The sequence below is a fragment of the Lepus europaeus genome, chromosome 21 (assembly GCF_033115175.1).
Source record: "Lepus europaeus isolate LE1 chromosome 21, mLepTim1.pri, whole genome shotgun sequence".
NCBI classification, from domain to species: Eukaryota; Metazoa; Chordata; class Mammalia; order Lagomorpha; family Leporidae; genus Lepus; species Lepus europaeus.
In genome coordinates this window covers 27,981,354-28,008,855 of record NC_084847.1, presented here as the reverse complement: position 1 = coordinate 28,008,855, position 27,502 = coordinate 27,981,354, and the positions used below count along the sequence as shown (strand labels likewise).

General features: G+C 41.2%; 1 protein-coding gene and 1 pseudogene across 1 annotated transcript in view; both read left to right on the top strand.

The window, feature by feature from the left end:
• SEPTIN14 (septin 14) overlaps positions 1 to 26,286 on the top strand; it is a 42,726-nt gene extending 16,440 nt beyond the window's left edge. Inside the window, exons 4-9 of the mRNA XM_062179779.1 lie at positions 5,114 to 5,300; positions 10,479 to 10,640; positions 19,959 to 20,055; positions 22,572 to 22,740; positions 23,932 to 24,064; positions 26,107 to 26,286. Coding sequence (XP_062035763.1) covers positions 5,114 to 5,300; positions 10,479 to 10,640; positions 19,959 to 20,055; positions 22,572 to 22,740; positions 23,932 to 24,064; positions 26,107 to 26,286 — 928 coding nt within the window. The remainder of the gene's footprint in view (positions 1 to 5,113; positions 5,301 to 10,478; positions 10,641 to 19,958; positions 20,056 to 22,571; positions 22,741 to 23,931; positions 24,065 to 26,106) is intronic.
• LOC133751026 (serine/threonine-protein kinase LATS2-like) lies at positions 15,009 to 17,583 on the top strand (annotated as a pseudogene).
• Positions 26,287 to 27,502: the final 1,216 nt, after the last annotated feature.

Genomic DNA, 27,502 nt, shown 5'->3' with positions numbered 1-27,502 from the left:
CTTTCTCTCTGTCTCTCTCTCTCACTATCCACTCTGCCTGTCAAAAAAAAAAAAAATTAAAAAAAAAAAAAGAAATGATACATGATATTACTTTGCCTTTTTTTTAATCTGATGAGGCTGGCTTTGTGCCATAATGTATGTCTGTACTACAGAATGTTCCATGTGCTGATGAAAAGATTGTACATTTTGTACCTGTTTGATGGAATGTTCTCTAAGTAGCTGATGTGTTCATTGGTCCTATATCATTATATAGCAAACTCTAATATGTTTTTGTTGATATGTTAGTCTGGATGTTCTGTTCATAGATAAAAGTGGAATGTGGAATTCCGCTACCATTGTTGTACTGGAGCATATTTGTCCCTTTTGGTCTATTAATGTTTGGGCAATTTAGCTTTAAGTATATGTTCATCTAAAACCATTGTATTTTCTTGTTGAGTTGACCTATTGATCATTATATGGTCACCACTTGTGTCTGGTTTTACATTAAAGTCTAATTTGTCTGGGATATTAATAGCCACCCCTGTTCAAAAAGCTTTTGGTTTCTGCCTGCATGGAGTGTATTTTTTCATCCTTTTACTTTCAGTCTCTGTGTGTCTTTCTGGAGAAGCAAATTTTTGTTGGCAGCATATTGTTGAGCCTTTTTCTTTTATCCATTCAGCCTGATTCTTTTAAGTGAGGAATTTAGATCATTTACATTTAAAGTTCTTGTTAATAAGTAATGATTTAGTCCTATAATTTAAAAGTTGTTTCTGCTTATTTTTATTATCCTTTGTTCTTTTTTGTGGGCATTGTCCTTCTAAGTGGTAGGTTTATTTCATTGTTTTTGTATGAAGGAGTCCCTTAAGCATCTTCTGGAAGCCTGGCGTGGTGGTGATGAATTCCTTAAATTTTTCCTGTCTTTGCATGCTTTTGTTTTTCCTTCACTAATGAAAGATAGTTTCACTTAACAAACTATCCTTGGTTGGCAGTACTTTCCTTTCAGAACTTGGAATAATTTCAGTGATCCACTCTTCCATTTATATGTCATGTATTTTTTTGTATTTGTGATGGGAATTTTCATTTCAATAGGAGAAGTTGCAGAATTGCTACTGACTGGCTGCCCGTGACTGGATATGTGTCTGTCTTGTTCTTCTACTTTGTGGTGATATCATGTTCCCACACGTCAAGGCCTGGAGTGCCTACCTTTTTTTTTTTTTTTAAAGATTTATTTACTTATTCAAAAGTCGGAGTTACACAGAGGGAGAAGAAGCAGAGGTCTTCCATCTTATGGTTCACTCCCCAGTTGGCTGCAATGGCTGGAGCTGCGCTGATCCAAAGGCAGGAGCCAGGAGGTTCTTCCAGGTCTCCCATGTGGGTGCAGGGGCCCAAGGATTTGGGCCATCTTCTACTGCTTGCCCAGGCCATAGCAGAGAGCTGGATTGGAAGTGGAGCAGCCAGGTCTCGAACTGCCACCCATAGGCAATGCCAGCGCTTCAGGCCAGGGTGTTAACCCACTGTGCCACAGTGCTGGCCCAAACCTTGTTTTTCTCCTATTTCTTTCTTTTTTTTTTTTTTTATTTTTTTTTTAATTTTTTTTTTTTTTTGACAGGCAGAGTGGACAGTGAGAGAGAGAGACAGAGAGAAAGGTCTTCCTTTTGCCGTTGGTTCACCCTCCAATAGCCGCCGCGGTAGCGCGCTGCGGCCGGCGCACCACGCTGTTCCGTTGGCAGGAGCCAGGTGCTTATCCTGGTCTCCCATGGGGTGCAGAGCCCAAACACTTGGGCTATCCTCCACTGCACTCCCTGGCCACAGCAGAGAGCTGGCCTGGAAGAGGGGCAACCGGGACAGGATCGGTGCCCCAACCGGGAGTAGAACCCGGTGTGCCGGCGCCGCAAGGCGGAGGATTAGCCTGTTGAGCCACGGCGCCGGCCTCTCCTATTTCTTGTATTTACCTAAAGACACTTATTATCTCAGGAATAGCAGAAATTGGGCCATGGTGTTTGCTGCTGTCTGCTGCATGTGTGTATTTTGCTTAACAGAAGATGGTCAGAAAATGTTCCAGGTCTGTGATGTTTTAGCAGATTCCTGTTGGAAGTCCATGTTACACTTGCTGCAGACAAAGATTTCTCTTGTTTATGTGACTATGTCTGTTCTACCCATGCTGACTCTTGTTGATGACATTCTCATTGTGGTGACAAATCATATGAGGCACTTAGTCTTCCTGTTGCTAACATTGACAAGATATTAGCTATATGACCTTGGGTATGTATTGTGACACAGCAAGCTAAACTGCCACTTGAACCCCTGCAGCCCATATCAGATGCTAGTTCAAAGTCCAGGTAATCTGCTTCTTACCTAACTTCTTACTAATGCATCCTGGGAGGCAGCAAATGATGGTTCAAGTGCTTGGGCCCCTACCACCATATGGGAGACTCAGATGGGGTTTTGGGTTCACATGGCCCAACTCCAGCTGTTCCTGGAATTTGGGGGGGAACCAGCAGATGGATGATTTCTACACCACCTCTTTCCCTGCTTTTCAGGTGGATAAAAATAAACAACCAAACATTAAGAAATAGATATGTAGCTGTTTTGAGCAAAAGTATTTCCTTGTTTTAGAGGTGTTGTTTAGGGAAGGATGATGTAGGTGCTTTTCTAAAACTTCAGTTTGTAGGCACATCAATCACACCATCTATTAAGATGGAATTCTGGACCAAAGATGAACCCAGAAGCAGTGCCTGTAATACTTGTCCACCTTACTTTTGGCCTCTTATCTGCCTTACTAACACTCCAGTCTCAATCCTTTCAGCTTGCCCTGCATTTCCCCCTGTATTTGTGGAAACTCATGTGCCAGTTCATCCAGTAATTCTAGAGTGATTGTTGGAATTAGGTATTCCCACCAGTACTTTCCACCAATTGCCACAGAATTCTCCCAGTTTGATGGTTTACACGTGAAATGAATGAATACACATGCTATTATTGTTGCTTTGTAGTGAAGACAAGTAGTAAGTAGAAAACCACTGTTCCTTAGGAATAAGGACAAGGGCTATAAACAATAATCAAATCTAAAAATATCAGTTTCACTCAAAACATTATTTTTTTTGTACTGTGTATATTAGTTACCACAAGTCAGGGAAAATATATAATATTTTGAGTTTTTGTGTATTTCAGTAAGCATAATGTTCTCCAGTTGCATCCATTTTGTGGCAAAAGACAGAATTTCATACTGTTTTATGGCCGAGTGGTATTCCACCATATATATATACCTAATTTTTTTATCCAGTCTTCAGTCTAGGGTTGATTCCATATCTTAGCTATTGTCAGTTGAACTGCTAGAATCATAGGAGTAAAGATAACTCTTTTGTATGATGATTTCATTTCCTTTGGGTCAATTCCCAGAAGTGGAATGGCTGGGTTCTATTGTAGATCTATTTTCAGATTTCTGAGGAATCTCCATACTGTCTTCCATAATGTTTGGGCTAGTTTACATTCCCACCAATATAGGATTAGGGTACCTTTTCCTCCATATAATCACAAGCATTTGTTTTTTTTTTTGTTTTTGTTTGTTTGTTTTTTGACAGGCAGAGTTAGAGAGAGACAGAGAGAAAGGTCTTCCTTCTGTTGATTCACCCCCCAAATGGCCACCGCGGCCGGCACTGCACCGATCCAAAGCCAGGAGCCAGGTGCTTCCTCCTGGTCTCCATGCAGGTGCAGGGCCCAATCACTTGGGCCATCCTCCACTGCCTTCCTGGGCCACAGCAGAGAGCTGGCCTGGAAGAGAAGTAACTGGGACAGAACCCAGCGCCCCAACCAGGACTAGAACCTGGGGTGCTGGCGCTGCAGGCGGAGGATTAGCCAAGTAAGCTGCGGCACTGGCCTATTTTTTGATTTTTCGATGATAGCTGTGCTAACTGTGGTGAGGTTATATATGTTCATGTTTGTTTTATTTCTCCATTTATTTTTAGACATTTGTGGAAACACTTGCTTTTCTCCTCTGAGGGCTTTTGTCTTTGAAATATGCCACTGTGGCTTAGTGGAGTGTCTGTGCCATCAGTGGATATCCAGAAGTGTGTGCTGGGTGTGGCCATGGAGCCCTGGTTAACACTGTAGTGTGGAGTAAGAGTCTGGGGTGACACCCGTGTTGGGCATGGTAGATCTCTGTTGTGAGCAGAGGGTGGGTATGATCACTTTGGCTGTCATGATCACAGCCTCAGCTTCTCTCTACCAAGAGAACCAATTGTTCAGTGTGAGCCCACAGTTTGTATGCACCTCACCCACTCAGGTGCATGAAGAACCCTCTGCAATGACCCACCCTAGACACTCAGGGAACTCTGAGCCTCTGAAGCCAGACACGTGATTACACAACCACATCCATGCCCTATCTAACAGTCACAGATTTCCCACAGTCACAGCCCACATAGCTCCCACAGTCACAGGGTGTGGGGGGGTCCACTCTTAGCAGTGTGAGCCTCCCCCGGCTGAGGAGGGAGCGGCTGCATTCCCAGAGCCAGATGCCTGCTGGATAGAAGTTGGTGCTGCTCTGCCTCAGCAGAGTCTGGGTGCTTTGGTAGAGTGATGGGAGGGGAGCACTTCACAGGCCTAAGTGGGTACCCTGCTCCCCGCCAATTGTTCATGCCAGGCTCAAAGTCAGTGTGGACCGCAGATTTATCCCTCTGTAAACTCCCTGTCATGTGCAGGCTGCAGCAGTCTCTACCTGCTTTACTGAGGTGTCTCCTCTCCCTGCTGGTCACCGGGCACCTGGACGCAGATAGATGGTTTCCCCTGCAGCCAGCAGCTGTGTGAGTTGCTGGTGATGCCCCGCCACTGCTGTGTGATTGTACCGTCCTCGCTGCTCCATGGTGTCTCTCTGCTTTCTGTAGATTTTCCACTGCACACTTCTCTCCAACTGTCCCCTGCAGAATGCAGTTCCACCCTTTTCTTCTGTTATATTCCCACGGTCAAAGTCAGCACATCTTTTTCCTATTAAGCCATCTTGGATCCGGAAATTACCTTTTTATGGACATATTAGTCAGCTTTTCAATCACCATAGAAACTTGTTTAGCATATATATTGTTTATTAAATGGTGAGAAACAAACTTCATATTTTATTAATCTGTTATGCTCATTATTTTTTTAGCTACCAACCAATCGTTGACTACCTGGATGCTCAGTTTGAGGCCTATCTTCAAGAAGAACTGAAGATTAAACGTTCCTTCTTTGAGTACCACGACTCTCGTGTCCATGTGTGCCTTTACTTCATTTCACCTACAGGACATTCTCTGAAGTCCCTTGACATAATAACAATGAAGAACATTGACAGTAAGGTGTGTGTGATAATTCATCAGCTTTTAAAGTTTAATATTTATTTTGCAATAATAAGGTATATTAAAGCATTTGCACACGAATACCTGTTATTTTGTAATAGGTGCATATGTAATTTTTTCCTGTTAAAGTGTTTGTATTCATTCTCAGGCTGCTTTAATGAAATATCATAAACTGCATGGTTTAAACAATAAAAAATTATTGTGTCATGGTCCCGGAAGTTGTAAGTCCTAGATCAGTGTGTCAGTAGGTTGTATATCTTCTGGAACCTGTTTTCTTGGCTGGCAGATGACTCCTCTCCGTTCTTCATCATAGGCTCTTTCGTCTTGTGTCTCTGTGTATATCCCAGTTTCTTCTTCTAAGGACGCCAGTCAGACTGGATTTGGCCCCACTGTAGCAGCATCATGTAAATTTAATAACCTGTTTAAAGACTCTCCAGTTATAGACACATTCTGATGGTATGGAGGCTTAGGGCTTTAGCATAGGAATTTTGTGGTGGCAAAAACTCAGTGTTTGGTTGCTTTTAATTTTAGCTTCTTTGTAGGCAAAGTAAATATTGTATCAGCTGGGAAAATGAAAATTCAAGTAAAAAATCCACTAAAAGGGAACTTAGGTCACGATCATTTACCAATATTTTAAACATTAGATTCATTACATGATACAGTAAAGAATCCTGTCTGTGCTCATCTGAAGCCACTGATAGTGTGGAACATGACACTTTATTGATTGTGGCTGCAGGGTCTATCAAGGATTCAGAATAGAAGAACCTTGAAGAAGCTATTCCTTGTTGAGTAGAAGCAGCCAGGGGAAGCATGGTTCCTTCTCATGAAAGTGTGAGACACATGATGACTTCTTTTTGCCAAATGCTGATTCTCATGGCTTTAGAAAACTCTTGAGGAAATTTATGAGGCCTATTCATTTGATTAAATTTTCAGATTATGAATTTTTCATGTTTCAGGTTGAATGCATAGAAAATCATTTTATGGAATGTATAGAAAAACAAGACCATTCAACTTAGTCTTATCCCTACAGAAGGAATATAATGTTGTATATATAAAATATATAGGATTTGCTATCACTGGAAGTAGCTTTTGAATATTTGCATTATTACATGCTTCTGTGACCTTGAAAAAATGTCTTGAACTTTCTGGGATTAAAGCTTGGGCATTGAGTTTAAGCTTTCTGATTTCAGCCACTTTCTAGGCTATACAGCTTGGGGACCATGAAGTCTCAGTTTTTTTCTCTGAACTGTTTATACAATTCTTTATAAATCTAGAATGGCTTCACATAAAAAGTTTAAGTGTGTATATATATAAATACAAAAGATTTTTTATTTATTCAAAAGATAGAAAGGGAGAGTGAGCGAGTGAGTAAGAAAGAGAGCGAGCTTCCAGCTAGTGGTTCGCAGTTCATGCACCAAATGTCTGCAGTGGATGAGGCTGGGCCAAGCTGATGCTAGGGAGCCAGGAGTCAGGAGCCAGGGGCCATGGACTGCATTCTGGCCTCTTCTGTGGGTGTCAGGGGCCCAAGTACTTGACTCATCTGCTGCTGTTTTATCAGGCTTATTAACGCGGAGCTCAATGGGAAGCAGAGCAGCCAGGACTTGACCTAGCACTGTGATATGGGATGCTGCCATCGCAGTTGGAGGCTTAGCCTGTTGCACCAAAATGTTGGTGTTCAAAACATGTAATTATATTTGCAGTATAGAGTCAACATATCCATGAATAAAACTGTACATCATCAGATTCTTTTCTGCACTCATTCCTGATAAAATATTTGTCTTCAACTTTATTCATTAGACAAGAATAAAAGTTCTAAAGCTAGATTCCCTTTATCATAAAAGCCATAGCTTTAACTATGATTTGTTCAAGCTTAAAAAAAATCTTTGTATGTAATCTTAGATGACATCAAGTTGAAATAAATTCTATTTCAAGTTCAGTTAAGAACTGCCTCAATTTCCCGATTAGTAGTATACTCATAGTTGAGGATGCAATGTCTGCTAACATCAAGCCACTTTTCAAATAGAGGAAAGCCCTCCTTTTCACAAGGACATTATAGAAAGGGGCCAGCCAGTGTGTCTGTTGTCATCTTTTCCAGATTGTTTAGTTATCCTTGCTATCAATGCCTTTTCCCTCTCTTAAATGAACATCTAAGGAATTGTTAATGTAGGAAATTTCCGTTTCTTTATATGTGAATGATTTATCACCATTGGGGGGTGTATTTACTGAGCTTTCTCATCAATACAATACTAAATGTTTGCTTTAGGCTTGAATCTACCTTAGCATTTGTCTGCCCTTTACAATTGAAGATGTTAGGTTTAGATATCAAAACTTGGCAACTTTTTTAGAAAACTTTTATTTAATAAATATAAATTTCGGAAGTACAACTTTTGGATTATAGCAGCTTTTCCCCCCATAACCACCCTCCCACCTGCAATCCGTCCCATCTCCTACTCCCTCTCCCATCCCATTCTTCATTAAGAGTCATTTTTAATTATCTTTATATACAGAAGATCAACTCAGTATATACTAAGTAAAGATTTCAACAATTGCACCCACATAGACACACAAAGTATAAAGTACTGTTTGAAGACCGGTTTTACTGTTAATTCGCATAGTACAACACAATAAGGACAGAGATCCTACATGGGGTATAAGTGCACAGTGATGCCTATTGTTGATTTAATAGTTGACACTTTTTTTTTTTTTTTGGCAGGCAGAGTTAGATAGTGAGAGAGAGAGACAGAGAGAAAGGTCTTCCTTCTGTTGGTTCACTCCCCAAATGGCTGCTATGGCCAGCGTACTGTGACGATCCGAAGCCAGGAGCCAGGTGCTTCCTCCTGGTCTCCCATGCAGGTGCAGGGCCCAAGCACTTGGGCCATCCTCCACTGCCCTCCCAGGCCACAGCAAAGAGCTGGCCTGGAAGAGAAGCAACCAGGACAGAATCCAGTGCCCCACCCAGGACTAGAACCCAGGGTGCTGGCGCCGCAGGCAGAGGATTAGCCTAGTGAGCTGTGGCGCCAGCAATAATTGACACTTTTATTTATGAGTCAGTAATCATCTGAGGCTCTTGTCATGAGCTGCCAAGGTTATGGAAGCCTCTTGAGTTCACAAACTCCAGCCTTATTTAGACAAGGCCATAATCAAAGTGAAAGTGCTCTCCTCCCTTCAGAGAAAGGTACCTCCTTTGATGGCCCATTCTGACAAAATTTTGAACAACTGTGTTTTAATTTTGAAGCCTTGTATTTACGCAGTGTTTTTTTTTTTTTAAAGTGATTTGAGAAATCTAAAACAAAAATTATCCAATAAAACTGATGGTTGTCACATTTTGACATTGTGAAGCTATGATTTTAATATTATAACAGTAGTAAGGCATATTTTAGAATTTTGGATATTTTTATTTTCTACAAGTTTAGTTATTTCAGTGTAAATTCACAAATGTGAGAATGATCATATAGTAGAACTGGGAAAAAGCTTATTTGTAAAGCTTCAACCTAAAATATGTAAATATTCAACTTTAAATGTGAAAATAATTCACTTTTGCAAATTTAAGTTAACATATTTGTTAGAAAGGTGCCCTTCACACACACATACATGCACACACATGCACACTCACACGTACTCATATGTACACACACACAGATACACACACACACTCACACTCAGTCATTAAACTATGGTAACCAAAAAAGTCTATTACATTTATGTGGTTTTTGGGAAACAAGCAAATCCATCTTCAAGAACATTTTCCAAAAAGATTTTATTTATTTGAAAGGCAGAGTTACAGACACACACACACACACACAGGTCTTCCATTTGCTGGTTCACTCTCCAAATTGCCAGATCTGAGCCAGTCCAAGGCCAGGAGCCAGAAGCTTCTTCCAGGTCTTCCATGTGGGTGCAGGGGCCCAAGGACTTGGGCCATCTTCTGCTGCTTTCCCAGGTGCATTAGCAGGGAGCTGGATCAGAAGTAGAGCAGCCATGGCCGGCGCCGCGCCTCACTAGGCTAATCCTCCGCCTTGCGGCGCCGGCACACCGGGTTATAGTCCCGGTCGGGGCACCAATCCTGTCCCGGTTGCCCCTCTTCCAGGCCAGCTCTCTGCTGTGGCCAGGGAGTGCAGTGGAGGATGGCCCAAGTGCTTGGGCCCTGCACCCCATGGGAGACCAGGAGAAGCACCTGGCTCCTGCCATCGGATCAGCGCGGTGCGCCGGCCGCAGCGCGCCTACCGTGGCGGCCATTGGAGGGTGAACCAATGGCAAAAAGGAAGACCTTTCTCTCTGTCTCTCTCTCACTGTCCACTCTGCCTGTCAAAAAAAAAAAAAAAGAAGTAGAGCAGCCAGGACAAGCACCAGCACCTGTATGGGATGCTAGCCTCACAGGTTGAGGCTACCTGCTACACCACAGTGCTGGCCTCTCTTCAAGGACATTTATATTTATTTGACAGGAAGAAAGAGAACACTTCTATCCACTGGTTCACTCCCCAAATGGCTTCAACGACCAGGGCTGTGCCAGGCAGAAGCCAGGAGCCTGGGTCTCCTGCATGGGTGGCAGGGGTCCAAGTACTTGGACCGTTCTCTGCTGCTTTCCCAGGCAGGCTGTCTGGGAGCTGGATGGAAAGCAGAGCAGCCTGGACTGGTGCTCCAGTATGGGATGTCTGCATCAGCTTAACCCATTGTACCATTGGCCTCTGTCTGAAAGGACATTTAGGTCGGGCACAGTTAGGTGAAGATGAGACCCTGATTAGGATGTCTTTATGGAGAAGGTGCTGTGCATGACTGAGATGCACAGCAAATGAGACCTTTTCCACAACTGTGTTGAAAGGTTTCCAATTCTGATTTTTGTCACTCAGTCTAATAAGAAATAAAATTGATAATGAAATAGATGGTCTGTTTCATAGTATAGCTTACATTTTACTATAACACATTTTACTTCCAAATGTGTTGGAAGTGAAAGAGACTTGTAGGATAAAAACAACATTGAGACTTCTAAAAAATTATAAAAGACGAATATTAAAAGGTACTAAGGATTTTTGAAAAATATGTGAAGGAAGATATGATAACCAGAACCAGAGATCATCTAGTTACACAAATTTATTTTCAGAGGTTGTGAGACTTTTTGAAAACTACAAGATAAACAACAAATCATTAGAGGTGAAATTTGTTTGTCTTTCTTCTTAATAGGTGAACATTATACCATTGATTGCCAAAGCAGATACGATTTCTAAGAGTGATTTACCGAAGTTTAAGAGTAGGATTATGAGTGAGTTGAGCAGCAATGGCATCCAAATATACCGCTTCCCAACAGATGATGAAACTACTGCTCAGGTGAACTCCTCCATGAATGTAAGCTTCTGTTTAATTGTTTTACATGTGAGAATGAAGATACGATTTATAAGTAGCAATATTAGTCATATGTTTCATTTGTATCTGACAAAAAGAAGATTAATAATGTGTTTTCCCCAAAATCCAGTGCGAGGAGACATTTTCTTGACCTTGAAAAATGTTTTCCAAGAATCACACACACACATACATGCACACACATGCACACTCACACGTACTCATATGTACACACACAGATACACACACACACTCACACTCAGTCATTAAACTATGGTAACCAAAAAAGTCTATTACATTTATGTGGTTTTTGGGAAACAAGCAAATCCATCTTCAAGAACATTTTCCAAAAAGATTTTATTTATTTGAAAGGCAGAGTTACAGACACGCACACACACACACACACACTTTTTTATGGCTTCATTTAGTCTTTTTTTTTTTTTTTTTTTTTTGACAGGCAGAGTGGACAGTGAGAGAGAGAGAGAGACAGAAAGGTCTTCCTTTGCCATTGGTTCACCCCCCAATGGCTGCTGTGGCTGGCACACTGCACTGATCCTAAGGCAAGAGCCAGGTGCTTCTCCTGGTCTCCCATGGGGTGCAGGGCCCAAGCACTTGGGCCATCCTCCATTGCAGTCCCTGGTCACAGCAGAGAGCTGGCCTGGAAGAGGGGCAACCGGGACAGAATCCGGCGCCCCAACCGGGAGTAGAACCCAGTGTGCCGGTGCCACTAGGCAGAGGATTAGCCTGTTGAGCCATGGTGCCGGCCTCTTCATTTAGTCTTAATTCACATATTCACAGATACATGTAACCATCATATGATAATATGGACATTTTTATGATACTAATTCTTCTAATCCACAAATATGGAAGATTTTTTTTTCCATTTTTGGTGTCATATTTGTTTCATTAATGTTTCATAATTTTCATTGTAGAGATATTTCCCACCCATTACTGAATTTATTCCTGGTGTTTACATTTTTTGTAAATATTGTGAATAGTGTTGAACTTACAAATTCTCAGTCATGCCATTGTTTGTGTATACAAAGGCTTTTCTTTTTTGTGAGTATCTGATTGCTGATTCAGTCTCTTGTTTTGTTTATTGGTCTATTTAAGTTTTCTATGTCTTCATGACTCAACTTGGTAGATTGAATGTGTCCAGAAATCTATCCATTTCTTCTAGATTTTCCGATTTGTTGGCATAGACCTGTTTGTAGTAATTCTTGTTGATTCATTTTGTTTCAATGCTACACAATCTAACACCTTATTTTTTGTCTCTGATTTTATTAATTTGGGTCTTCTCCCTTTTTCTGATAAGTTGGGCCAATGGTGTATCAATTTTGCTTATTTTTACAAAAATCCAGCTCTGCAATTCACTGTTCTTTTGTTTTGTTTATTTCAACTTTATTTCTTCTCTACTTTTAATTATTTTTCCCTCCTATTTGATTTGGCTTGTTCTTATTTTTCTGTCTTTGCAATGCATTTTAAGTCATTTATTTGCTGTGTTTGCAATTTTTTGATCTACTAATTGCTATAAACTTCTCTCTTAACACTGCTTTTGCTATATCCTACAAGTTTTGATATGTTGTGTTGTCATCTTCATTTGTTTCCTGGAGTTTTTTTTATTTCCTGGCACACTGCTCATTCAAGAATGTGTTGTTAGTGTTCATACTTTGCATATTTTCTAGAGTCCGTTAAGTTGTTAATTTCCAACTTCATTCCATCGTAGACAAAGAGATACATGGTATGATTTCAGTTTGAATTTGTTGAATCTTGCTTTATGGCCTAGCACATGGTCTGTACTAGAGAAAGTTCAAGCACTGATGAAAAGAATGTGTATTCTGCAGCTATAGGATGAGATGTTCTATAGGTGTCAGTTAGGTCCATTTAGCTCATAGTGTGGATTAGCTCTGTTGTTTCTGTGCTCATTTTTAGCCTAGTTGATCTGTCCATTGATGAAAGTGGGTTGTTTAAGTCTCCTATTATTATTGTTTTGGAGCCTGTGTCTCCCATTAGATACATTATCATTAGTTTTAAATAGCCAGAGACATTTTTTCTTATTTCTATTCTTTAATACGTATTGATATTTGTTTTTGTGGCCTATCATGTGGTTTATGCTAGAGAATTTTCCATGTACACTTAAAAAGAATGTGTATTCTGTTATCCATTGGAGTGTTAACTCTAGTTTATAGTGGTGTCTGAATCTCTGTTGAACTTCGCTTTGCTCTGTCCACTTTCCATGTTGAGGTGTTGAAGTCTGTAAGTATTATTAAATTGCCTGTTTACCTCTTCATTTCTGTTTTCATTTCTTGTGTGTGATTTTGGTGCTTTGTGACTAGGTGCATATGGATTCATAAATCAAGGATTGGGTGGGCCCTTTCATGTAAAATTATATGTAAGACAGTCTTTATAACTTTAGTGGAAAAGTTCAAAATATTTTATCTAATATTAGAAGAGCCACCACAGCTTTCTTGTAGTTGCTGTTATCATGATATGCATTTTCAATCCTTTTACTTTCAATATATTTGTGTCTTTGAACCAAATTGTGTCTCCTGTAGAAAAGATATAGCTGAGACATGCTTAAATGTTCAGTCTGGCAATTTGTGCTGTTATTCACTTGTTTAATCCATTCACAAGTAATATTATTACCTCTATAATTTGATTTGTGACTGCCATCTTACTTTTTGTTCTCTAAATTTCTCATGCTATATTTGTTCTATTATTCTCTTTTTTTGCCATTAAGCAAATGTGTAGACTTTTAATTTGTCTAATGCCTCTTCACTGAACATTTTAGCTTTGATTATAGTAGTTGCTCAAGATTCACCATATACATACACCTTAACTTACCAGAACTGACTTCACATATATTCCACTTTTGATTTAAATCGTATAGAAACTTTGTTATTATGTAGCTGTATTCTATTTTCATATTTTCTGTGGCATTATTGTTATACACATATTTTTATATTTCAAACTTAGTAATACATTAGTAATTTCCTCATTCCAGTTAAGCTTTGGTGCTACCTATAGTCTTTGCATGGTTATTAGCAAATGTGTTAGAAATGTAATACCTTTCTTTTTTTTTTTTATGTGTTCTAGGTTATAGAAACATTACATAAATATTTTTATATATTATTTAAAAATTAAAAGGACAAGGAGGATATACATTTTTAAACCATCATTTTATAATTATATAATTACAATTACTATTTAAAAATATTTATTTGAATTATCTACAGAAGTTTCTTGCTTTCAGTATGAAGAATTTCCTTTAGTTCTTTTTATAATGTAAAAATTAACAAAAATTGTGCATATTTATGTGCTACATTGTGACATTTCAATAGATGTATAAAGTGTACTGGTCAAAACAAGGTAATCAACATTTCTCCACTTTGACATTATAACTGGAGGATGGAGCATATGAAAGAGCTTTCTATTATGCATATTTATTGCAGCTCAATTCACAATAGCAAAGACATGGAATCAACCCAAATGCTCATCAGCTGAAGACTGGATAAAGAAATTATGGGATATGTACACCATGGGATACAACACAGCAGGCAGTAAAAAAAAAAAAAAAAGAAAAAACGAAGAACGGTCATTTGCAACAAAATGGATCAAAGTGGAAAACTTCATACTTAGTGAAATAGCCAGTTCCAAAGGGACAAACTCTGTATGTTCTCCCTGACCTGTGATAACTAATAAAGCACCTAAAAGACAACATGTAGAAATGAAATTCACACTTTGAGAAGCAATGATTTTCAGGAGCCCTTCTCTTGACTGTTGAACAGCTTTTCATTCTATTTTTTTATCTTTTCCTGCATAATATTTTCCTTATCTTTTTCTCTTTCATACAATTCATTGAGTGCTATACTTAACAGTTAATTATATATATAAAGTTAATTTAAAATAGATCTTAGTAAAGAATAAGAGTGAGAATAAGAAAGGGAAGAGGAAGGGGTGCGCTCACAGTGGGAAGAATTAGCAAGATCCCAAAGTTGTTTGTAATTGTGAAACATGGAGATCTTCGCTTTGGAACCGCGGTGTGAGCGCCCCCGGAAGATGGAGCAGCCGCCTCCGGGGCGCCCCCGTCCCTGTGGGGCCCGCAGCAGCTCCAGCCACTGTCATCAGGTCTCTGCCCCCAGAGCCCTGGGCCAGGACACCTCGGAGGGTGTAGACCGCGCTGCAGGAGAGTGACGACTCCACCATGGAGGCTTTGCGACATTTAGATTCTCTAGGGACTGCAAAAGTTGAAGGAAGGCAAATTTTCAAAAGGAAGTTGTCTTGAAAATATATTTACAATATTGACAGCTTTTTATATTTTTAAATAATGTAACACTTTAAGAAGATTTATGGTGAAAGGAAACTGGACTACCGATGAGGCCAAAGACTTTTCCTGCCACGACTTACTCTGGAAATAGCCGGCAGCGACTGCAAGAGACCCGCGAGGGGCTGAAACAGCCGCCCAGGCCTTCCACTCCGGGGTTGCCCGAGGGACGGAGCAATGATGCCTCCCTGGACGGCAGAGGGCCACCGCTTTTATCAGAAAGCGCTGCGGGAAATCAGATGCTCCTCGATGTCTTTGTAAGGAATCCGGCACCTGCACAGCTGGGAACCGGCAGATGCTGCAGAGGCTGGTGAATGCAGGGTGTGACCAGCAGATGGGCGGGCAGAGCGCTCAAGCCGACTGGCAGCAGGAGTATAGAAACCACCCTGGAATACATCAGTAAGACGGGCTGCCTGGGCCCCAGGAACGAACAGACAGTGCGAGCCCTTAAGCAGACTCCCCAGGAAAGGGCCTGGTGCCAATCCCGGTGACGATGTCGCCGAGGCCCAGCTTCCCGCTTCCAGGGCGACGCCTTCCCACCCTACCACCTGCTGGGCGGCGCTGGAGGAGGTGCCGGGTCTTCCCGGGGCGGCGCACCCCTCCTAAGGCTACTGGACAGCGGGCGTGGAGGCGGGGTGGGGGGCGTGCTGCAGGCCCTGCGCTGCCGGTGCCTGGCGCGCACTAAGGCCGCGCTCTTGCTGGTGCCCGGGGAGCCGCTGGCCTAAGGCGGTGTGCCGCACAGCCTCGCACTTGTTCCAGAGCAAGGCGTTGCCCAAGGCTGGGGTCTACCCATGCCTGACAGCCAAGGGCCAGCCCGACGGCCCCGCGCCCAGAAGGACCAACTCCTTCAACAGCCAGCAGCTGCCGGCCGGAGCGCCGGTCCAGGCCCAGCCCTCCTTGCTGGCCCCCAACACCCTTGGCAGCCCCTACCCGCTGGACCTGGAGTTGGGCGGCCCCCACCACAGGTGCCTGCCCACACACCCTACCCGAAGCACCTGCTGCTGCCCAGCAAGTCGGAGCAGTACGACCTGGACTGCCTGTGTGTGGGCATGGAGCAGAGCCTCTGACGGGGTCCAGCGGCCGGGCCCCCCAAAAGGGCAGACAAGAGCCACCAGGGCACCAAGGGGCACAGATGCGGGAAGGACAAAAAGCAGATCAAGACATCTAAGTCCTTGTCCGCAAAAATAGCAAGGAGGAGGAGACACAAGGGTCGCGCTGTAAGTAATTCATGGAGCAACACGTGGAAAATGTCATAAAAACCTACCAGAAGGTGAACTGGAGGATGCAGCTGGAGCAAGGGATGGCCAAAGCTTGGCTGTGAAGCTGAGCAGGAACAGAGGGAGATCCTCTTCCAGGAGGAGTCTAATTACAGCAGGTTGAAGAGGGCCAAGGTGAACAAGCCCATGTTTGTGAAAATCAAAACCCTGGGGGTTGGTGCCTTTGGAGACGTGCACTTTACTTGTAAGGTGGACACTCACTCTCTGTACACCATGAAGACCCTGAGGAAGGAGGATGTGCTGAGCCGGAATCAGATGGCCCATATCACGGCCAAGAGGGACATCCTGGCTGAGGCTGACAATGAGTATGTGGTGAAACTCTACTACTCCTTCCAAGACAAAGACAGCCTGTACTTTGTGAGGGACTGGTCCCTGGTGGGGATGTGATGAGCCTGCTGATCCGCATGGAGGTCTTCCCTGAGCACCTGGCCTGGTTCTACATCATAGAGTTGACGTTGGCCATTGAGAGCATCCACAAGATAGGCTTTATCCACTGGGACATCAAGCCTGACAACATTTGGATAGAGCTGGATGGTCACATCAAAGGGACAGATTTCGGCCTCTTCACGGGGTGCAGGTGGACTCACAATTCCTAATACTACCAGAAAGGAAACCACATCTGACAGGACAGCATGGAGCCCAGCAACCTCTGGGACGATGTGTCTAACTGTCGGTGTGAGGACAGGCTGAAGACCCTGGAACAGCAGGCGGCAAGCAGCACCAGCGGTGTCTGGTGCACCCCCTGGTTGGGTCGCCACATTGCATTGCTCCTCTGCAAAGGTACACCCTTGTGGAGTGTCAGCGTGATTCTCTTCGAGATGCTGTGGGGCTGGTGCCCACACTCAGGGAAACCCAGCTGAAGGTGGTCAACTTGGAGAACACCTCCACATTCCCGCCCAGGTCAAGCTGAGCCTGAGGCCAGGTCAACCTTATCACCAAGCTGAGCTGCTCTAGTCTGCCTGGGGGAGGGACAGGCTGATGACTTGAAGGCCCACCCCTTCTTCACACCATAGACTTCTCCAGTGACATCGGAAGCAGCCAGCCCCCTACTTGCCCACCAGCAGCCACCCTTGGACACCTCAAATTTTGACCCCATAGATGAAGAAAGCCCATGGAAGGAGGCCAGCAAAGGGAGTACCAAGGCCTGGGACATGCTTGCCTGTCCTGGAAACAGGCACCCCGAGCTTGCCTTCTGTGAATTCACTTTCCGAAGGTCCTGTGACGACAGTGGCTACCCCTGTAGATGCCCCAAGCCTTCAGGAGCAGAGGCTTCACAGTCTTAGAACTCGGATTTGGAAAACTCCGATCTGGTGGATCCAACCGAGGGTGCCAGCCGGTCTATGTGTAGCCAGTGCAGCCAGGGGCCATGAGGTGCTCAGTCACCGGGGGAGCAGCCCAGGTGGGCTACTTCTCTCGAGATTGTTCTTCACTGCGGACGCCCGACACGGAAGCTGAAGGGACGCGCTTCCAGCTGAGCTGCCTTTCTCAGTTCCGCTTGCTGCACAGGGAGGGTGGATGTGACTTTGAATTGGCTTTTGAGGACTTAACACTGCATTAGAACAATATTTTTAAACATTTAGTACAGTTTAGAAAGAGTACGTTTTGTATTTATATCCATTTTTCTTACTAAATTAGCGATTAACAAATCATGCTGCTGTTATTTTCTACATTTGTATTTTATCTGTAGCACTTATTCACATTTAAAAAACGACATAAAAACTGGCCGGCGCAGTGGCTCACTAGGCTAATCCTCTGCCTTGCGGTGCCGGCACACCGGGTTATAGTCCCGGTCGGGGCACCGATCCTGTCCCGGTTGCCCCTCTTCCAGGCCAGCTCTCTGCTGTGGCCAGGGAGTGCAGTGGAGGATGGCCCTGCACCCCATGGGAGACCAGGAGAAGCACCTGGCTCCTGCCATCGGATCAGCGCGGTGCGCCGGCCGCAGCACACCTACCACGGCGGCCATTGGAGGGTGAACCAACGGCAAAAGGAAGACCTTTCTCTCTGTCTCTCTCTCTCACTGTCCACTCTGCCTGTCAAAAAAAAAAAAAAAAAAAACCGACATAAAAACTGAAAAACATGTGATGTCTGTGCAGTAATATAAAAAACTTATAAAAGCACTCTGCCCAGATGTCATGGAGACCATTTTATCCACACGGTGGATTTTGTTTGTATTTTTTCCCACATTTCAAAATCGTGATATAATGTTAAAAGGTGCTTTTTTTGGCTTTGTGTGTATTAGTATAATAGGAAGTGAGCAGGGTGATGATGTGCTGTGATTTCAGACGTCTGCTGGGGAAAGTACTGCTGGAGCAGGGTTTTTCTATTATAAAATTACTATATCTTGCCATTCACAGCAGCTGCTGTGAATATGTTTTTACCGAGTGTTTTTAAATGAGGCATTTTAGACAGCGTGCTGATAAGGTATCCTGTGGGTGACTTTTTCGCTATGATTGTATCCCTTATTGTTTTGTTATAGACATGCAGAAGTGTAACTGGAAAGTGATTTGTGTGTGTCGGGTATGATTGGGTTCTTTGGGGGGTAAAGTGAAACATTTGTCATATACTAAACTTACACACATCAAAAGGGATTAATGTAGATATGCCAGAACTTTGAAGTTACTGGTGGACGCATGTCCATTTCTGTAGTCAGTATGCTCTTGGGTTCTTGGTGCAGCTGGTATGTGGAATTCAATAACTCCAACCCTGCTACTTAACCTCTGGAATGCTTCTTCCCCCCACTGCTGTAACAGCTGAGATGTTACCATAATGAAATTGAGTAATCTTATGGTTTTTGAGTAACCTTACAATTTTAGTGTGCTTTGAAGTGTTGAATTGTAACTTGGTTTAAACAGCACATTTTTCTAACCTTTGTAAACAAGCAAAGATTCTTAGTGACAGTGTGATGAAAAAATAAACCATACATATTTTCTTAGACATATAGATGTATGTGTAACATAGGTAAACAAACAAAATATTCCTTATTTCAAATTAGTATGGTGCCTATTTAAAGTGATTTATTTAAATTCTTTTGCTTTTTAAAAAATCTGATCACAGTTTTCATTATATTATTCTCCATATTTTTCTTTGAAATTCTTGGCATAATGTATGCATTACTTAGTATGTATCTAAGAAACAACACTTATAAGTTTATCAATGCCTAATCTATAAAGAAATCCTGTGTACTGGTTTTTTGGTTATCATTTTTCAGACATCCTTGGCCTGGAGAACCTCTCCGTCATGAGCCATACATACCCCATTTTGCACTAAATTGCACTTCAAATTCACTGTGATGCATATAGTATTGCTTATAAGCAAATGCCGTGTTTATCCATTAGCATTGTTTTAGTTATTTTTTAGTACGATTTTCTTTTAATTTTTATACTTGAATTAAAAGTGGTATGAATGTCATTTTCTCAACAATGTCTCTGTGTTTCAGGGTAAATATAGGGAAGAATTATATGTCCACTAAAATCTTTTTTCTTTTTATTCCCCACAGCATGATACCCTGCTGTAGGCCCTGCTCAGTAGATAATTTTCAGTTATGTGCATAATCTGAGATCAATGTTGGCAAAAAATCTGTTAGCACACATTTGTTTTGAAGTATTGAGATTTGATGCAGATTTGTTTAATTAGATATATTGTGACATTCTCGTCTCTTATTTTTGTACAGCATCAATCACATTAGTATGAAAGAATTCAATTAATATCACTCTTATTTTCCAGGCGCTTCTGCCTTTCGCTGTGGTAGGGAGCATGGATGAGGTGAAAGTTGGGAAAAGGATGGTCAGAGGCCGTGACTACCCCTGGGGAGTTTTGCAAGGTAAATGTGATGAAAGAGCGCAGGCTCCGGAAATACGGAGTTAAACATTCCATGTATGTCACCTGTAGGATTTTTAGAGTTTCAAAGCTATGAAATATTCAAATATGTTTTACTATATTGCTATATATTATACTACATGTAATATTATGTGGGTATAATATAAATAAATATAAGTAAAATAAACTATAGTAAAATTATATAAAGTAAATATAAATATAATAAATATAAATAAAATATCATAAAATTATCATGTGCTATACATAATAAGTCATCCTGAGACTTTTGGAAATGGCAACACAAGAGAAAGACATGTGAGTTGTTTTTTTTTGTTTTTGTTTTGTTTTTTTTTGACAGGCACAGTGGATAGTGAGAGAGAGAGAGACAGAGAGAAAGGTCTTCCTTTTTGCCATTGGTTCACTCTCCAATGGCTGCTGCGGCAGGTGCATCGCGCTGATCCGAAGCTTGGAGACAGGTGCTTTTCCTGGTCTCCCATGCGGGTATAGGGCCCAAGCACTTGGGCCATCCTCCACTGCCTTCCCGGGCCATAGCAGAGAGCTGGCCTGGAAGAGGGGCAACTGGGATAGAATCCGGTGCCCCAACCGGGACTAGAACCCGGTGTGCCAGCACCGCAAGGCGGAAGATTAGCCTGTTGAGCCACGGCGCCGGCCATGAGTTGGTTTTTTAATAAAGAATTTTTAATTGACAAAATTGTATGTACTTTTCATATACAACGCGACACTTTGAACTATGTGTCTGTTGTTGAAAGGCTAAATTGAGCTAATCACCATATACATAAGCTTTGTGGTGAGAATATTAATATATACTCAGTATTGAAATTTTTAAGAATGCAGTATGTTAACAATAGTAACTGTGATGTACAGTAGATGTCTTGAACTTTTATCTAACAAAATATTGTATGTTTTGACCAAAATCTCCCTTATCCAATACTCTATCCAGCTCCTGATAACCACTATTTTATTCACTACTTTTGTAAATTAAATTTTTTAATATTCCTTAAATAACTGAAAGCATGCCATATTTGCCTGTGTGCCTGGCTTATTTCGTAGCTAAGTGGCCCCCAGGTTCATCCATGTTGTTATAAATGACAGCATTTCCTTCATTTTAAGGCTGAATGGTATTCCGTTGTGCTTATTTGCTACATTTTATTTATCCACTCATTGAGTGGTGGACACTTGGGTCGATTTCATATCCTGACTATTTTTTCTTTTATTTTTTATTTATTTATTTTTAAAAGATGGTGACGTATTGTTATTTTGGAAGCAAAGCAACCAGGACTCGTGCTCACATATGGAATATTGACATTGCAGGCAGCAGCTTAGTTCACTGTGCCACAACGCCAGTCCCAATCAGCCAGTTTCTGAAAGGGATTTCTAAGTATGCTACTATGATATTACAGTCTATATTGTCTTAAAGATTTATTAATATTTGCTTTATATATTTAGGTAAGATATATTTATATATAAGTATATTTATATTTAGGTGCAAGTATAGATTTAGATGCAAATATATTTATAAGTGCTATGTCATTTTGAATATATTTATTGAATTGAGAGGCAGAGAGACAGATATACAGAGAGAGACAGATATACAGAGAGATCATCCCTAGATGATCACAGTCACTGGGACTGGGCTGAGGCTAAAATCAGGAGCTGGAAGATCAGTCCAGGTCTCCCTTGTGGATGCAGAAGCCAAGTACTTGAGCCATCACTGCTGCCTCCCAGAGCTACCTTAGCAGGAAGCCAGAGCCAGGAGCTGACTGTTGGTATTGAATCCAGGTACTCCAATATGTGAAGCATGGGTCTTAATTGGCATGTTAACTACTAGGCTAAATGCCAGTCCTGCTATATCCTTTTGATTAAATGACTCCTCTGTCTTTATATAATGACCTAATTCTTGGTTTGCAATTTTTGCCTCAAAGCCTACTTTATCTGATAGAAATATAGCTGCTTCTGCATTTTTGGTTTCTTTCAGTATATGTGTGTCCTCAAAAGAATCATGCAATTTATTGATTGAATATTGGTTAGTGAAACACATGTATGGAATATAAATGGGATTTATAACAAAAGCATGCATAATCTATTTTTTGCATATTATATTTTTGTTAGTAGAATTTTACTTAATAAAAGTATTTCCTTCAGTGATGTTATAATCCATACTTTGTTAGAAGTCTGTGACATACCTTCAGGATAGTTTGTAAAGTACTAACGCACTGACCATGAAAACCTATAGTGGATGCTAATGAGACACATTGTTTTACTATTTCTTATTTATGTATTGAATTTAAAGAAAATTTGCTAATCTAGAAATAAACTTCATATAGTTGGTATGTATTAGTAGGAACACAGTTAAATTGTTAAAAGAATTATTGCTGTTATTCAGATGATAATGTTGGCTTTCCTTTAAACGTGGTTTCCATTCTTGCATTCTTTCGAGAAAGCTTACTGAGTACCAGGTATTGACAGTGAATGTTGTGGATGTATTGTTTTTCTGACCAGTGGAAAATGAAAATCACTGTGACTTTGTGAAGCTCCGGGATATGCTTCTTTCTACCAATATGGAAGACCTGAAAGAGCAGACGCACACTCAGCACTATGAACGTTTCAGGTACTTCAAACTGCAGTCAATGGGTTTCACTGATGTGGGCCCGGACAACCAGCCAGTTAGGTGAGTACAGACACGGCTGGAACAACTAGATGAATAATTTAGAAAGTCTTTACAACCACAAAGTGTAGTCATTTGGGCATGCAAAGAATTGTACTTCTCCCATCCCAACCCATCCTTCATTTTGGGTTTTTTAATCATCCTAAGTCTTAGGTGGAACTAGTAGAAGCAATATACAAAGAGCTCATTTATAAGTGAAATATTTGTGCATATTGAAAAATGTATCCAAGGTGTTATTTTGTTTTGACTTTTATATTTATGTGAAACAGAATCAGGGAAGAGATTGGTGAATATAAGCACACACTGACAGATTGGCAAAATAAATTAAGAAGGTTTGGTGAAGGAAAGAGTTGAAAAGCATTAATGCAATGTCTTGGAAGTCAAGTGACAAAGTTTTAGAGCAGATGCATTTAGCGCTATTGAAGATGGATGGTATTTGTGTTGTAACAGTATTTATAGTACTTTAGTAGTCAATTGGTTATGATTCCTTGACGACAACCAAAATTGAACTATCTTAAGTGAATGATATTTTAAAAGATGCCTAGCTTTATTTCAACTACTTTAAAAAGATTTATTTTTTTGAAAGACAGGTTGGGAAGAGAGAGAGAGATATCTTTCATCCACTGGTTCACTTCCCAGATGGCCACAGTGGCTGGGGTTAGAGTTAGGCCAGGCCAAGAACAGGAGCTGGAACTCCATTTGGGTCTCCCACATGGGAGCACAGGCCCAAGTACTTGGTACATCTCCCACTGCTTTCCCAGGTGCATTAGCAGGGAACTAATTGGAAGTGGAGCAGCTAGGACACAAACTGGTGCTCATATGGGATGTTGACATCACAGGTGAAGGCTTAACTTGCTGTACCACACAGCAGCTCCTATTTCAACTATTTTGAAAGTAGTTTCAATCATTAGAACTTTCCTCAAATTTTATTGCAAAATATAGGAAGTACAGAAAATGGCAGAAATAAGAAATTACTACTGTAAGTAGTTAAAAATTGTAGTACCCTTTTTAGTACTCTTTATTTATACTCTACATATACTCAGGTTAAATATTATACCTCAGTTTGTATATCCCATGATCTATAACTTGCATATTGGTAAATGGTCTTTTATAGAACCTAGCCTACAAATATATCTTTATATGTTTATTTATGTGGGCATTTTAATGAGAGAGTAATACAAATGTGCTTTTTAGCTTTCAGGAGATCTATGAAGCTAAAAGGCAAGAATTCCATAATCAATACCACAGAGAAGAAGACCAGCTGAAACAGAGGTTTATGCAACGGGTGAGGGAGAAAGAAGCAACATTTAAAGAAGCTGAGAAAGAGGCAAGTGCTGCCAGTTTGATATACTTTACATCAACTTTTAGTGGTCTTACTAACTTAGGGGGTAAACTCGAGAGATCAGTTGATGTTTTTGAGGCTGCTTGACTTCAAAAAGTACGAATCCCACGAGGCATTGCTGTGGTGGGAATTCTATGCAGTGGCTGTGCCCTGTGTCAAGTCTTTACCTGGGCCCCAGGTTGTCCACATGCTATCCTTTGTCTAGATAGAGACATCTGTTGTTCCACAGCTCTTGCATTCTGCATGGCCACAGAATTAGTAACGTGTGGATGCTGCTAGAAATGTTGGCTTGTACCTCACGTAGCAGTGGGACGGGCCACACCTGAGCTCACTTGGTGATGACTGTGGTGGTTCAGGATGCTGTACCAGAATCTGGGGAGCAGAGTCCTGAGGTGGAGCAGAGAAATGAATGCTGAGATCCCCAAGGGACCTCTCCAGAAATCTTGCGGTGAAGGCCCTGGTTTGCCTCACAGATCCCTCTGAAAAGCCTTGTCTTCATGAATAGAACCTGGGTAACTGACAACCACATTAATCCCTGGCAAACGGCCACTTGGGTTCATCTTTAGTGTTCTCTCCTGAACATGAAAATTATTTACAGGGCCAGCTTTAGGATTTTCAAAATTTTACTTCCTCCTTCCATTTTAATTATAAATTCCATCTTTAAATAATTCCTCTCCTCTTTTTACTGGAGGTAGTTAAAAGTTGTGTAGACCCTTCACTGCTTTGCTCCTTAGATTTCCCTTCTGCCAGATACCCAGGCTCGTGTGTACCCTGCTAGTGTGTTTTTGTACCCTTTGTCTGACCTTTCATGTCCCTCTCCCACACTAACATCATGTAGGGAACTTTTAAAGGCACTGTCCCATGGATTTCAACCCAGATATTGTAATGTAATTGATCTGTATGCAGTCGACACACTGGGAGACTTACAGGCTCACTGGATGACTAATGAACACCCAGCACTGAGAGTCACTGAAATCAACACTGCTTGCATCCTTGGCAGTCATCTCAGCCTACTGACCATCAGTGTGGTAGCAAAAGTCCCCAGCATATATATTTTTTAAAACTTAAGCCACAATTACACCTCTCCTTCATCGTATCATTCCATGCAAATGATAACTTTAAAAAGCACACCTTCTCTAGAGCAGGTATTTGGCACAGCAGTGAGGAAACTCACATCCTGTGTCAGATTGCCTGGGTTCAAGTCCTGGCCCTACTCCCTGTCCCAGCTTCCTGCCTATGCATACCCTGGAAAGCAGCCGGCAATGCCCCATGTGGTTGGATCCAGGCCCCCCTAAGCTAGACCTGGATGTAGTTCCCAGCTTGTGGGCATTGGAGAAGTGAGCCAGTGGATAGTGGTCTCTATGTCTCTCTGTTTAAGTAAGTACATAATTTGAATAAGTAATTTGAATTAAAAAGAGCTTCTCTGATGCATATAAGAATCTTTATGTTGTTGACAAATCATATCAAAGATGTAGGCCTGCCTCTAATGAAATCCAAGGTGGCTCTGCCTCTTTTGTATGGTTAATTAAATTGATTTTAAGCCCCATAGATTAATAAGAATTCCCGAGGAGCTAAAACGTAAGTGAATTCTTGTTGTTTTCCATATGAGCTGATTTTACTTAACAAGGAAATTATAAGACTTTCTTTCAAAGCATCTTTACCAATTCAGGTCTCAGCTGCTGTTTCACAAACCATGTTGTATCTTAATGTGCATGTATTTTTAGTGAGCATGGATTTATTAAACTTTATTGGAACATGTTTTGAGGAGAAAATGTTGACTCAGAAAATATAGGTTATTAGGGAAAATGAAAAATTTAGATTTTTTTTTTTGTTCACAGTTGTGAGTTCTATTACATTTGATTCCATGGGAACATAGTCAAAATTAACATCAAGGATACCCCACATCTGAGTATTTTCTTCTATTGTGAATGTTTGAGCTGTTTGATAACCCTAAAAGGCAGGTATATATTCTTTCAGCTGTTCTGCCACACTGTGCTTTCAGTCACAACTGCACACTGATTTCCCAGTTACAGGACAAGTTCGAGAACCTGAAGAGGATTCAACATGAGGAGATGATAAAGCTTGAAGAAGAGAAAAGACAACTGGAAGAAGACATAGTAGATTTTTATAAAATGAAGGCTACTTCTGAAACATTTCAGCCGCCTGTGTGCACCAACATAAAAAAGGACAAAGATCGTAAGAAATAGTTTTCTCTGGGGTGAGCATTTGGCACAGTAGTTAAGACATCAGTTAGGAAACTCGCATTCCAAACCAGAGTGCTTGGGTTTGAGTCTGAGATCAGTTTCTTTCTTAATTTATTTATTTGAAAGGCAGAGAGAGAGAGAGAGTGCGAGCAAATGAGCTTCCATCTGCTGCTTCACCCCTTAAATGGTTGCAAAGGCCAGGACTGGGTCAGGCTGAAGCCAGGAGCCAGGAGTTTCATACTGGGGTCCCACATGGGTGGCAGAGGTCCAAGTACTTCCCAGGCACATTAACAGGAAGCCGGTTTGGAAGTGGAACAGCTGGGACTTGAAGCATCACTTGATATGGGATGCTGGCATCACAAGTGTTGGCTTAACTCACTGCACCACAACACCAGCCCTCCAATTCCATTTTCATTTCCACATCCTGGTAATGGGTACCCTGGTAGGCACTGGGTGATGGCTACAGTACTTAGGTCCCTGTCAACCCATGTCAGAGAACCTGGCTGGAGTTCCAGGCTTTGGCTTGGCCCATCACCAGTGGTTGTAGGCAGTTGAGGAGTGAATGAGCAGATGGAAAATCTCTCTCTTCCTGTCTCTGCACCTGTCTCTGTCTGCCTTTTAAATAAATAAATGAATACAAATTTAAAATAGTCTTTTCTTACCATCTATATGTTGGAGAGTTCCACCATTCTCTATTCCATTTACTTAGGAGATTGTATTCATAGCATTTAACTCTGATTACAGTTCTAATATTTACATTTTTTGGATTTTGTATGTTTTCTCTAACTAAAATGTGAACTCCTTGTGAGCAGATACTTTGTCAGTCTTGTTAGATGCCTTATTACTATCACTTAGAACATAGACCAGCCATAAATGTGGTACTTAGTGAATATTTTTCAAAATGAAAAAGATCAAAGAAATATGAAGGGCCTTCAAAGTTTATGCAAATATGTATTCTGAAAATTTATCAATTAATTTCATTTTTGCACCATAATTATCTTTTAATTCCATTTTCTATGAACTTTTTAAAGTACCCTCTCATGTCTTTAAACATTATTTTCCGTGCAAGCATTATTGACTTTTGAAAATAACAATCCAGAGAAATAGTGCCATTAGTAACTTGTAAGTAGCCCTATCAGTACTGTCTTTAATATATATGTCTTTAAATTATGCTTGTGGAATTTTCTGTGATGAACACACATCTGTCACTGAAATGGCA